At 49.1% G+C, this 13,419-nt stretch overlaps 1 protein-coding gene across 12 annotated transcripts in view; it reads right to left on the bottom strand.

Moving 5' to 3' along the window:
- The window catches only part of TGFBRAP1 (transforming growth factor beta receptor associated protein 1), a 56,295-nt gene that overhangs the window by 38,936 nt on the left and 3,940 nt on the right, over positions 1 to 13,419 (bottom strand). For 4 of the 12 annotated variants that reach the window (XR_014841232.1, XR_014841228.1, XR_014841229.1 and 1 more), the window contains exon 1: positions 12,013 to 12,089. The exons of 4 other annotated variants lie outside the window; for them this stretch is intronic. Coding sequence is in view for 1 of the 8 variants with exons in the window: in XM_003354707.6 (XP_003354755.3) it covers positions 12,435 to 12,463 (29 nt within the window). In the remaining 7 variants the exon portion in view is untranslated. Of the gene's footprint in view, positions 1 to 12,012; positions 12,090 to 12,434; positions 13,125 to 13,419 lie in introns of those variants that run through there. 4 more of the 12 variants (XR_014841227.1, XR_014841226.1, XR_014841231.1 and 1 more) reach the window with 4 other exon arrangements.

Raw genomic sequence — 13,419 nt, 5'->3', positions numbered from 1 at the left:
CTGAAAAATATTAATATAGGAGTTCCTGCAATGGGTTAAGAACCTGACTGCCGCAGCTTGGGTCCCTGCAGAAGTGCGGGTTTGATCCCCAGCCTGGCACAGTGGGTTAAAGAATCCTCCTCAGATTCCATCCCTGGCCTGGGAACTTCCATATACGTGTGGAAGTTTACAGAGGACGTTACTGTTGGCATGGAAACTCGCGAATAATCTGTTAGGATTAACAAACATTAGGAAATATCATTTGATCAAAAAAATCAATATACCAAAGTCCTCTGCATTTCTACACACAATTAGAAATTTTGATCTCAAATAAAAGATATTGACAACAGTACAAAAATTATTAAGAAATTGTCTCAGGAAGTTGTATAAGAACTTTAAGGACAAAGTCATAACATCTTATTGTTGTTAGACATTAAGGAAGACTGAATTTTTAATCTCAGCAGATTTTCTGCAGAAATTGACAAGCTGATTTTAAAATTTAAATGGAAATCAAAGTACCTAGAATAGTTGAAACAATCTTGAAAACAAAGAACAAAGGTGAAGGACCTACAATGATTTCAAAAATTGCTATACAACTAGAGTAATTAAGACATGGGGACAGGCAAACAGATCAATGGAACAGAGAAGTCCAAAATTAGGCCCACAGATATGCATTCAATTAGCTCTTGGCAAAGGCTTCAAGGCAATACATGGGGAAAGTAAATTCATTTCCATCCATGGTGCTGGAAAAAGTGGATAATATTATGGGGTTAAAATTTAATCTTAATGACCCCTACCTCAGACCATAGACAAAAATCAATTTGAGATGCATCGAATTACTTTTTTTTTTTTTTTTGCTTGTTAGGGCCAAACCTGCCGCATATGGAAGTTCCCAGGCTAGGGGTCCAATTGGAGCTATATCTGCCGGCCTATACCACAGCCGAAGCAACACAAGCAAGATCCCAGCCACGTCTGTAGCCTATACCACAGTTCACAGCAACGCCAGATCCCCGACCCACTGAGCAAGGCCAGGGATCAAACCTGCATCCTCACGGACACTAGCCGGATTTGTTTCCACTGAGCCATAATGGGAACTCCCTATTTTTAAAGCAAAAGCTAAAACTATAAATATTCCAGAAGAAAAGACAGAGGAATATCTTGGGGACGTTGGGTTCAAGAAGATTTCTTAGGATACAAAAAGCACTATGAATGAAAAAAGCTGATATATTGGGTTACATAAAAATTTAGAATGTGGAGTTCCCCTTGTGGCGCAGTGGTTAACGATTCCAACTAGGAACCATGAGGTTGCGGGTTCGATCCCTGGCCTGGCTCAGTGGGTTAAAGATCTGGTGTTGCCGTGAGCTGTGGTGTAGGTGGCAGATGCGGCTCGGATCTTGAGTTGTTGTGGCTTTGGTGTAGGCCGGCAGCTACAGCTCTGATTAGACCCCTAGCCTGGGAACCTCCATATGTCGCGGAAGCGGCCCAAGAAAAGGCAAAAAGACAAAAATAAATAAATAAATAAATAAAATGTATATCCATAGAAAGACATCATTAAAGAAATGAATAGGCAAGCCCCAGACTGGGAGAATAATTTGTGATATAAAGATGGGAGGCAAAGGGCTCATATCCGGAACACATAAAAACTCCTACAAACCGATAGTAAAAAGACAAATTTATTTTTAAAATGGGAAAAGGAGTTCCTGTTGTGGTTCCGTGGGTTAAGATCCCAACATAGTCTCTGTGAGGATGAGGGTTTAATCACTCAGTAGATTAAGGATCTGGCATTGCAGCAAGCTGTGATGTAGGTTGCAGACGCTGCTCGGATCCCACATTGCTGTGGCTGTGGTATAGGTCAGCAGCTACAGCTCTGATTTGACCCCTAGCCTGGGAACCTCCATATGCCGTGGGTGTGGCTATAAAAAGAAGAAAAAAAAATGAAAGTAAAATGGAGAAAAGATTCAAACAAAAAGGGTATGTGAACAACCAATAAGATCATGAAAAGATGTTCACCTTCATTAGTCATCAGAGAAATTTATTTTAAGCCACGATGAGATGCCATTTCACACCTATCAGAATAGCTACAATTAAAAAGACTGACAGGAGTTCCCATCATGGCTCAGAGGAAATGAATCTGATGAGTATCCATGGGGATGCAGGTTCAATCCCTGGGCTTGCTCAGTGGGTTAAGGATCCAGCGTTGCCATGAGCTATGGTGTAGGTTGCAGATGCAGCTCGGATCCCATGTTGCTGCGGCTGTGGTATAGGCTGGCAGCTGCAACTTTGATTCTACCCCTAGCCTGGGAACCTCCATATGCCTCAGGTGTGCCCCCCCAAAAAAGCCCAAAAAAAATTAATTAAAAAAAAATAAACATGGAGTATCCACAAAGCAGACTGTAACCTGGAAACAAAAAGGACTGACTCAGGGCAAAAGGCAACAATACGGATGAATTTCAACAATTCGGATGAATTTCACTGGATGAAAGAGATCATCCAGGTACATGTATCTGCATTTCTATGAAGTTAAGAAGCAAGTAATACTTATCTACAGTGACAGGAGTAGGAATCCATTTGCTGTGGAGAGAAAAGGGTGACTATGTGGAAGGGGACATGAGGGACCTTTTTGGGGTGACAGAAATAGCCTATGTCTTGTTAGAGGTATTGGCTACACAGGCCAGTAGATGCATCAAGTCATGGAACTGTGCCCTTAGGCTCAGTGGATTTGACTGTATGCAGACTATGCTTCCATAAAAAGAAAGTGTTCCCCTAAATGACCCAGAGAAAAAATGTGATTCCAATAAATTCCTAACAGGTATATGTGCGTGGATAATTTTACATGTCTGTAAAATTCATATGGCAGGCGTTCCCATTGTGGCTTAGCAGTATTGAACCTTACTAGTATCCATGAGGATGTGGGTTCCATCCCTGACCTCGCTCAGCAGGTTAAAGATCTGGCATTGCCATGAGCTGTGGTGTAGGTCACAGATGCGGCTTGGATCTTGAGTTGCTGTGGCTGTGGTGTAGGCTGGCAGCTGCAGCTCAGGGTTCATCCCCTAGCCTGAGAACTTCCATATGCCACGGGTGCAGCCCTCAAAAGACAAAAAAAAATTTTTTTTTGACAAAAAAATCAGATGGCAGAGAATAGAGCAAGGGACTTGTGAAAAAGGAAGGAACCGGACTGAAGAGAGAAGATGTGAGAGAAAGCTGTGGTTACTAGGATACTGTGATGCTGGCAGAACCCCAGAGAACATACTCAAGGGCTTGGGAATAGACCATGCATCCAGGGGACCTAGAATAATGATCAAGGCGGCCCTGAATATCGGGGGCACATACAGGGCAAGCACATGCTCTGTAAACGGTGCTGGGAGAGCTGGATATATCCACATGGAGAAAAGGCCAGAGTCCTACACTACCCCACGCATCTCACCCACTCCAGATGACAAAGCCTCTTACGTATGGGAGGTATAATCTGAACACTTGGAGAAGAAAACATGGAAAAATATGTTTATTACTTAGGGTAGGGAAGAACTCTTTTTTTTCTTTTTGGCAATGTGTAAGTTCCCGGGCCAGGGATCAAACCTACGCCACAGCAGAAACCAGAGCCACAGTGGTGACAACACTAGATCCTTAACCCTCTAGGCCACCAGGGAACTCCTAAGCTTCTAAAATAAGATATAAAAAAGCACAAACCCTTGGGGAAAAGATGAATTTATTCCCATCAAAATGTAAAACCTATGTTCTTTGAAATGGAAAAGTCAAGATGAAGAAGCATGAGGATGGGGGAGAAGGCACTGATGTCTGATGTCACACGTCTGACAGAAAAGGCCCAGAGGGTATGGGAAACTCACACAGGAAGAAAATAACACAACCTCAGAAGGATTAGCAAGACACATGACCAAGCTTCCCACAGAAGATGAAGCACCAACAACCATCAGCCACGGAGGAGTGACCTACTTGCTGGACCACCTGGGATTGTAAACTGCAACCACGAGAAGATGGCACTTCATACCCATGTGAAGTCTGATGACATTGGGGTTTGCAAGAACACAGAGCAATGGAAACACTCCATGCGGCTGGTAGAAGCATGTGGATTGGCTAGATATCAGGGAGATAGCGGAAGCCCTTGGCTCTAGGTAAGCTGACGATGCTTCACCTGGCATGTGCCCCACAGAACTGATGTTCTTCAGGGAATGAGCAAGGAGGCTGGCAGCAATTCTGCTCATGACTGGGGGAAACTGGAGATACCACAAGTTCTCAGACAGGGTGGAAGGGACCACGACATGGCAGGGGGAGGATGTGGCATAGCCCTTGACAGGGGAATGTCAGTGCAGGGGGCAGACACTAGGTACTGAATGATAGGTCCTAGGTACTGAAGGACAGGTAGGTACTGAATGATAGGTTGTAGGTACTGAATGATAGGTTACTAGGTACTGAAGGACAGGTAGGTACTGAATGATAGGTTGTAGGTACTGAATGATAGGTTACTAGGTACTGAAGGACAGGTACTAGGTACTGAAGGGCAGGTACTAGATACTGAATGATAGGTTTGAGATACTACATGATAGGTCCTGGGTGCTGAAGGACAGGTACTAGGTACTGAATGATATGCCCTAGCTGCTGAAGGATATGCCCTAGGTACTGAAGGATATGCCCTAGGTTCTGAAGGATAGATCCTAGGTACTGAATGATAGGCCCTAGGTACTGAAGGACAGGTTCTAGGTACTGAATGATAGGTCCTAGGTACTGAATGGTATGCAAGGCTTGGTAAGTTGCAGAAACACAAAACTCTAACTATGCAATATTTAGGGTTTCAGCCAAAAGATCAAAAATAAAAGTAAGGGAATGATGAACAGAATTCATGGGGGGTAGGACCTAGTACCAGAAGGACAGGTACTAGGTACTGAATGATAGGTCCTGGGTACTGAAGGACAGTACCAGGTGGGCAGACACTAGACTCCAAAGGTATTAGTAATGTCTATTTCCTAAGCTGAGGTTGCTTCTACTATTACTCTCCATATCCTATAGGATATGTGTTATTTTATATATATATATATATATATATATATATATATATATATGACTATTGTGTTCTTTTAAATGTATAAAATATTAATGAAAAAAATAAAATAAAATTCTACTCATTTCCCCAAACCAGCTTATCCTGGAAATAAATGCAGAAAGGTCCTCAGTTTGGTGGGATTCACAAAATGCATGTTCCTTGTTTAAAATTTCATTTAATTGAAACAGTTATCATCTAGTAAATCATTTACTTGCCATTTCTTAGTTCATCTGAGTTGAGTGCTTAGTTGGCCTGAATCCATATTTACAAAGTCCAAAAGAAGGCATCCTACCAATTATTTCCATAAATCCTGGGGTCATTGGAAGATGGGGGCGGGGGGTAGAGGGAGTAAAGGGAAGAAGGTGGAGCCTGAGGTGGAGCCCAGCTGCAGCTTCTGCCTCCACGCCCACTTTTGCCAGGTGGAGACTGGTGTTACTAACTGCCTGGCTCCCTTTTGCATTTTCTCTGAACCAAAGCCAGGTTCAGATCTCACCAAGGCCAGGTTCAGATCTCACCAAGGCCACGCCTCATTCAACGTCACAGCAGAAAGGCAATGTTTGAAGTAGCAGATTATCTAGATGCAGAAAGAAGCATGTAGATCCATAGTTACAAGAGTAAAGAAATAAAAGATAAACACACACACATATATACATATATAGACTCCTGATCTGAGACAGAAATATATCCTGCTAAAAAGAATGCTCTGATGGAGGGGCATTTATTAAGATGGGAACCAGGAGTTCCCACTGTGGCTCAGCAGAAACAAATCTGACTAGCATCCACAAGGACGCAGGTTCGATCCCTGGCCTCACTCAGTGGGTTAAGGATCCAGCATTGCCGTGAGCTGTGGTGTAGGTTGCAGATGTGGCTTGGATCCTGTGTTGCTGTAGCTATGGTGTAGGCCAGCAGCTACAAGTCTAATTTGACCCCTAGCCTGGGAACCTCTATATGCCACAGGTGCGGCCCTAAAAAGACAAAAAGAAAAAAAAAAAAAAGATGGGAACCAAATATAATTATTGAATTATATTTCTTGAACCAAAGAATAGCAATTACCTCCTGTCACAGAATATGCGTATAAAATATGAGAGTGACTGTAAGATAAGCTTGGTGTCCTATATGTCTGCAAAGAATCACACATTTGAGAATTACACCAGCACCTTAAAATGAAACAAACTCTTTAGAGCCCTAGGTCTGGATGTGGACCAGACTCATCACTTTGGAGGTAACAACCCAAAACAGGAGCCGCTTTCCTATGGACAAGCTGAAGATTAAATCTTATCTATATTTTGAAAAAGACACTCTACCTAACGTCAGATTTGCTACTGTTCCATTTATAGGCTTTTTGGGTTTTGTTTCTGATAGGCTGTGATGAGTGAATAGATGTCAAATGGCCATTTTGACATCTGAATCAAAGCCAGGCCTGATTCCAGACCAATACGTGGCCGACAGGAGCGTGGACCCCGCCTCACCTGTCATATCACTACCCTCCTTAAAGCGCTTCGGAAAGTGTGCCACTGCCTAAAAGATCAACTCCTAACTCAGCGCAAGGTGGAAAGCCCTTCAAAATCTACCCTCAGCCAAACTTTGCTCTTCTTTACAAAGAGATATTACAGCTATTAATAGTCACATTATTCCCCATCAGTCATCTGTTTTATCAGCTCCACTCAATTCTGAGTTCTTGAATTCACCAGGCACCTGAGCTGGAAAGCCAGGTGAGTCTAAGAGCAGCTGAAGGGCTCTACAAACCCACCAGTTGTCAAAAGGGCTTGGGAGCAAAAAACCACCCCTGGGCATTCTTTCCAGGGACTGAAACCACTAAGCAGAAGACAGCGTCGATGGCAAGGGTCTGGTTGAATTCGGAACACAATAACCCCGAAAGTTAAGCGCTGCCTCCTGGGTCACTTGTGCATGCGCCAGGTCTGGGGGTCAGAGTCTTGGAAGTGGGCACAGGGAGGGTGGCGGAGGTCTGCTGACAGCCTGACCCTGGTCACAGGAGTTCGGGTGCTCGGTACAAGAGAGCCTGCCTTCTTTGAACCTTCCTGCCATTTACAGTATTTCTAGAAAGACAACTTTTTATTTATTTTTTTATTGTTTTGCTTTTGAGGGCCACACCTGCAGCATATGGCCATTCCCAGGCTAGGGGTGGGAATTGGAGCTACAGCTGCCGGCCTATACCACAGCCACAGCAATACCAGATCCGAGCCGTGCCTGAGACCTACACCATAGCTCACAGCAATGCTGGATCCTGAACCCACTGAGCAAGGCCAGGGATCGAACCTGCATCCTCCTGGATACTAGTCAGATTTGTTTCTGCTGAGCCATGATGGGAACTGCCACAACTTTTTAAAAGTTTATATTTTGCCATTTTAACAATGGATTTTCCCCCTATAGACAGAAAATGTTTCATAGGAGTTTCTCAATTAACCTGGGTAAATGTATTTATGGAGACCTGAAGCCACATACAGCAATACCCAATAGGGGGGAAACTGTTGGGAAAACGGAAAACATCAGTTCTAGAGCCCATGCCCACAAGTGAGTTGACACAGTTGTCACACATCCTCTCCCTCCTGGGGTGCTCGGGCCGGGGAGGGGGGAGGGGACACACACAGAGGCACCCACGTTTCATCAGCTGTTTTCACTAGGTTACTACATTGGTCCCACAGGATCAGGAGGGAAAGCTGATCCCCAGGGGACAGAGCTGAGTAGAAGGGGCCGGAAGGAGGGCCCACAGCGCCTGGCACCCCATGTAAACTGAGACGGAAGGGCGGGGTTAGGCTTCTCATGGACCCAGGACGAAGGCTGAGCAGATGCTGGACCACAGAAGTCAGGGGATGCATCCAGGTGAATGGAGGTGGGTCCTGGCAAGTCACCTAGAGCCTCTGGGCCTGTCCCCTCCTTACAAATGGTGTGTGAGTGGACGACACGCTTCCTCTGTGCTGGCCTCCAGCTCCTCTGAGGACAGGGCAGTGGTAACACCACCCCAGGGAAGCCACGGCCCCGGAACGCCCTGGAGCTCTGCACCAGCTACAGGGCTACGGAGAGGTGGGTCCTGAACACTGAGCCATACTGCCCACCCCAGGGTCAGGGCTGCTCTGGATCTGGGGTGGGCACCAGCCAATTGAGGCCCTGCCTGGGCGCCACCTCTGAGCCCCTGGGCCCTGGAGGGGATTGGGCACTTTGCTCAGAGAGGTGGACATCACCACGGACACGGATTTCCAGCCTCTCGTTCAAGGTTATCCACTCACAGGTGAACAAAGAGGGACTCCACTCCAGTGTCCCTTTCTAACTCCAAGGCCACATTCTTTCCACGGCACTGACCCCAGGGGCCATGTGTGACTCCAGATCCCTGGTAAGAATCCAGGCGGCTTGGGCCAAGAGGGCACTGCGGTGTGGGGCCAGCAGACGGCAGCCTCCTGCAGGGCTGTGTCTTCACAGGGCCTCACTTCTGCCCTACAGCAGGATTCTCCTCCCTCCTCATGCTTCTCTGCTGCCAAACGCCCTCCCCCTCCCCATACCCCTAAACAACATGTATCACAAACAAACTCTTCCTCCCAGAAGGAGTGTGACATCATCAGCACTGCCTCGCTAAGTTCCAGATAGGGAACGACACGGTGACACATTTCTCCGTGGACCTAGTAACCTTACCAACAGGACATGCGTTTACATGACACTGATGCTGCCAATGGGACGGCAGCCTGTCTGCTCTGTGCTCCTCGCAGCCGCCTGCTCAGTGGCTCCATCCTGAAGTCGCCAGGAGTCAGGCACACATTTACAGCCTTGAACCAAAGACAACTCCCTGTCTTGTGAAAATTCGGACGTCACCAGACAACCATTTCATGCCATCTTTGGCACTCATGTGACAGAGATAACACAAGACTAGTGATATCACAACAAACCTGTTTCAAGGACTGGAAAGAGCGTCCTAAAAAAGAAGAAAAACACACCTAAGGTCTAACTAACTTGCCATCCTGGTACATACCTCCCTGTAACTATTCATAGTCAGAACCCTTTTCCTGGGCAATACTAATCAGAATTATTTAAATATACACATATAATTGTATGTTTATCTACACATATGCACCATTTGTGCACATGCCACATATATGCATGCAGTGTGTGTGTATCTGTGTACAGATCACATGCAGCCTAGAACAGCAACACCAGCAGTTTTGACTGAAGCAGGGCCTTGGGAAGAGAGGGAGGGGAAGGCAGGGCATGGGGAGTGGGTAGGGGGTCTCCAGGGCATTTCCTTTGTAACATCTCCCTCCCTACTGGACCTTCAAATAGATGTTAAGAATTATTAAGGGCCCACTAGGTTCTAGGCAGTTATCCTCTTTTACCTTTGTTCTTTTGCTGGAATCTTTTTTTTTTTGTTTGTTTGTTTTGTCTTTTTAGGGCCACACCTGTGGCACCAGGCGAGGGGTAGCCGCCAGCCTACACCACAGCCACAGCAACACCAGATCTGAGCCATGTCTGCGACCTACATCATAGCTCACGGCAACACTGGATCCTTACCCCTCTGGCAATGCCAGGGATTGAACCCACAACCTCACGGTTACTAGTCAGATTTGCTTCCACTGCGCCATGATGGGAACTCCTTGCTGGAATCTTTCATTTACCCAAGAGCAGCCACCTGAAGATCAAGAAAAGATCTTGATCTCAAGTCATTGGTAAGATTTCACAGCCCAGGCAATGACTGAAGAACACCAGCTCACTCGGGGTAGCCCCAACTTGTTACTTCTACGTTCGTGTAAGGGCACAGGATTTTTTTCATAAAGAGAAATGGGTCAGGTTTGGCACAGAGGAGAAGAGTCTTCAAACTCAAGCCAGATTACTGGGCAGTGTCCAAACACCTGGCCGCCACAATGATCACGCTAATGTATGTCTAACGAGAACTGGATTCGGACCAAGACGAAGGTGCTTAACCCATTAAGTAAAATTTCCTCGAGTTTTCTTAAAGGATCGCAAATGTTTAATATTAGCAGGAAGGAATATGCCACAATAACCACAATAACTACTTTTTTTCTCTTTTTTTGCTCGTTAGGGCCGCACCCGTGGCATATGGAGGTTCCCAGGCTAGGGGTCTAATCAGATCTGTAGCTGCTGGCCTACACCATAGCCATAGCAACGCCAGATCCGAGCCACATCTGCGACCTACACCACAGCTCATGGTGACGCCAGATCCTCAACCCACTGAGTGAGGCCAGGGATCAAACCTGCTTCCTCATGGATACTAGTCAGATTCGTTTCCATTGAGCCATGATGGGAACTCCCCCCCCCCTTTTTTTTTTTAATGAACAGAGATGACAGCTGCAAATCAGGCCTGGAAAATGAAGTGTTTCTTGAAGAGTAAGCTCTGTGTTCTTAAAACTTGTCCACAGGAGCTGCCTGAGGGAAGAGTGGGTCCCCTCACAATCCCTTCGCTGGATGGTTAGGCAGAGGCTGAAGTGTCCTGGGAGCCCATGTGGAAGGCAAGCTGTCCCCGACTCCAGGACCAGAGGGCTGAGTGAAAGAGAAAAGGCAGAGCACCTACCTGCGGGCGAGGTCAACCCTCACACCTCTCCCCTATGTCTCTGGAAAATGTGCACAGCAACCTGATGGAGTGTGGGACCCACCAGGAGTCCAGCCTGGTGAAAAGCCTCCCTGGGTTAGCAGGTACTCAGAGCTGGGGCCCTGAATCCTTGTTTAACAACCGTCTATCGAGCGTCTAACAGTGCCAGGCTCTGTGCCAAAGGCACATTTCATACTGGGATGTGTGTCTTTTTTCTCGTATTTCCCCAATTTTGATTGAGGAACTTGAGACTCAGAGGTTCCAGTGAAAACCCAAAGCCCCCAGTTAGGAAGAGGTGGGGTCAGGTTTTGAACCCATGGCTCCATGGCCACCACCACCCACAGCACGGAGCAGCATTGCCTGGTTTCACCGAGGAGCCAGGCCAGGGAAGGCTGGTGTAGACAGCTTCTGAGGGATTCAGGGCGGCTCTTCCTAGGGCCACACACCAAAGAGGCCACTTCAGTGACTGCTGTCACTGCATGGCTGGCACAAATGGAAGGAAAAAGAAAAGGAAGCAGCTGGCCAGATGTTCCTTCCTATCTGACCACAGGGATGGAGCTTCCCGCTAACCAACAGAGTGAGGGGCCGCCAGGGCAGGAGTTGATGGGCTTGGCAGCCCCTCCCATGGTATGTTCTGAGTCCAGGTTCACCAGCGCACACATGCAAAAGTCCCTCCTTGCCAAAGGCCCTCAGTGCCTTCACTTGCCACCAGTTCCTCAGCTTCCTGGCCTCGGCAAGCACTTCCCCAAGGATCAAATCCTGATCCAACAGGTTGGGACCCCAGCGCTCAATACAGTCGGTCTGCAATAAGATGCACTGCATGACCCCCTATTTCCAGCAGCCAGTGGGGCTAGGGAGCTATGTAATGGTCACCCAACAGCCCTCAGTAGAAGCCATGGCAGTTGCGGCAACTGCAGACCACAGCTTCTGTCCTGAAAGCCATCCCCTTAAACCCATGAGGCCAATGGAGAACCCAACTTCCACCTGCCCCTCCGAACGAGGGGTGACAGCGGGCCGCCAACCCTGGATTGAGAAAGGGGCATGGTGTCCCCGCCTCCCAGCACACTCCTGCCGGCTCTCCAGTTGAGGCCAAATTTTCAGGCCCGAATGTGACCCGGAATTTGCGCTCTCGAATCCCAGGAGCTCTGGGAAGCGCTCATCACGTCGACAGAAGCACTACAGACGACGGTGGTGGAGCGAGGGGCGCAGGGGTGCGGACCTACCCCCAGAAGACCGCCCCCGACTCAGACCAGGACAGGGTAGCGGACGGTCCCGGCCCGGAACTCAGGCGCGCGGCGCACCCGCCCCCTCCACGCGCCGGCCCCTGGCTCCGGCCCGGGCACCTGCCGCGCACCTGCCCGCAGGCCGCCGCCCTCCAACCCCGTCCGGTGCCCCCGGCCGCCCCGCGCTCCCCACCCGCGCTCACCGGCCCGCGCTCCGGCCGCTCCGGGCCCCGCGCTCCTGGGCCCCGGCCCCGGCTCCGGCCCAGCCCCGCCGCTTCCCGTCACGTGGGCGGCCGAGGGCGGGAGCGCCGGTCTCCGTCCGGCCCGCGGCCCCGCGTTGGCTGCAGACCCCGCCCTGGGCCGGGCCTGGAGGTCCGGGGGGCTCCCCTGCGGCCCCAGCGCTCAGGATCTGCAGGGCTTACGGCGCCGGCCTGGGGGAGGAGGGGCCCGGAGGGAAAGGCGCCGACCGCCACCGAGCGCTCGGAGCAAAGCCCGCCCGGCGCAGGGTGGTGTCGGTACCGCGGTGAGGCTGCCGCCGCCGGGCCGAGCTTTCTCCTCCCACAACCGGCCTGCCGGACTCGCTCACCACCCTATTTCCAGCGCCGCGACGGCGCCAGCAGTGTACCTGCTGCGTGAACGAATGAATCCATCCATCCGTCAATCCTGGGAAAGGCTGGACCACTCTGCCACCTGACGAAGTCGGGCTGGAGGGGCTGACCGCTGCTGGTGGCCCCCGCGAGCTGAAACGTATTGCTAGGCACGAGCCGCCCACCCCTCGGCCCAGGCCCACAGTTAGCCCAGAGCCTCGGGCAGTAGGGTCGCATGGTGTCCTTACTGAAGCAGCGAGTCCTGGCACCCGTTTTGTTAGGAAACCCCATCAATAGCTATTCTTTTGGATCAAGCCAGAGAGGAACCCTAGGTTCGGATGAATCACCAGCCTCTTTTCAACATAGTCAAAATCCGGTTGCATGATGAAACCATGAGAAGGCTCCCACCAGAACCGTCAGTGGTTGATTATTAGCATATAAAAAGCTCAGTTTTCTCAGTGATTTCCCCTAATTTCAGAGGCCACAGCCTTCCTCCAGCCCCTGGGGATTATAGAACAAAGCTGTCATCCCCAACTGGGAGGCAGATACCAGATTCTACTCTGTGGTCTTCTGATTCAGAGAGAGAAAACCAAATGATACACACCCCCCCAAAGTGAAAGGAAATAAAGAACCATCAGGAATTAATCTTCTGTGGCCTATTTTTTAGCCCCTTCCCTTCTTAGTTCATGGTCTCACAGGTGCCCCAGCCCTGGCCCTGCTTCAGCTCTGGCGGGTGGATCCCATGTCACTGGCCCGGTCCCCCAGGTGGGGCAGTGGTTTTCCAGACTGTAGGGCTATGTGTGTTTCGAGGGCAAGTGGCAGTGAATGGCCTCTCAGGTCTAAGGAGGCTGGCAGCCAGTGGAGCCAGGGAGCTGGAGGACAGAAGAGTAAACTCATTTTGCCCAGGCCCACGGAGAATATGTGACTGTCATCACTTGTCACTGGCCCAGTGGGGCCTAGAATCCCATCTGTGCTTCTGCTTCTTACTGCTCTACCATGCCCCGGGGGAAGGTTAGTTGAAGA

This window comes from Sus scrofa, chromosome 3, assembly GCF_054392235.1.
Source record: "Sus scrofa isolate SSC_HxYL_T2T_F1_AM1 chromosome 3, Sscrofa_HxYL_maternal_Yorkshire_Landrace_v2.0, whole genome shotgun sequence".
Classification (NCBI taxonomy): domain Eukaryota; kingdom Metazoa; phylum Chordata; class Mammalia; order Artiodactyla; family Suidae; genus Sus; species Sus scrofa.
This window is presented reverse-complemented; position numbering and strand designations above follow the sequence as displayed.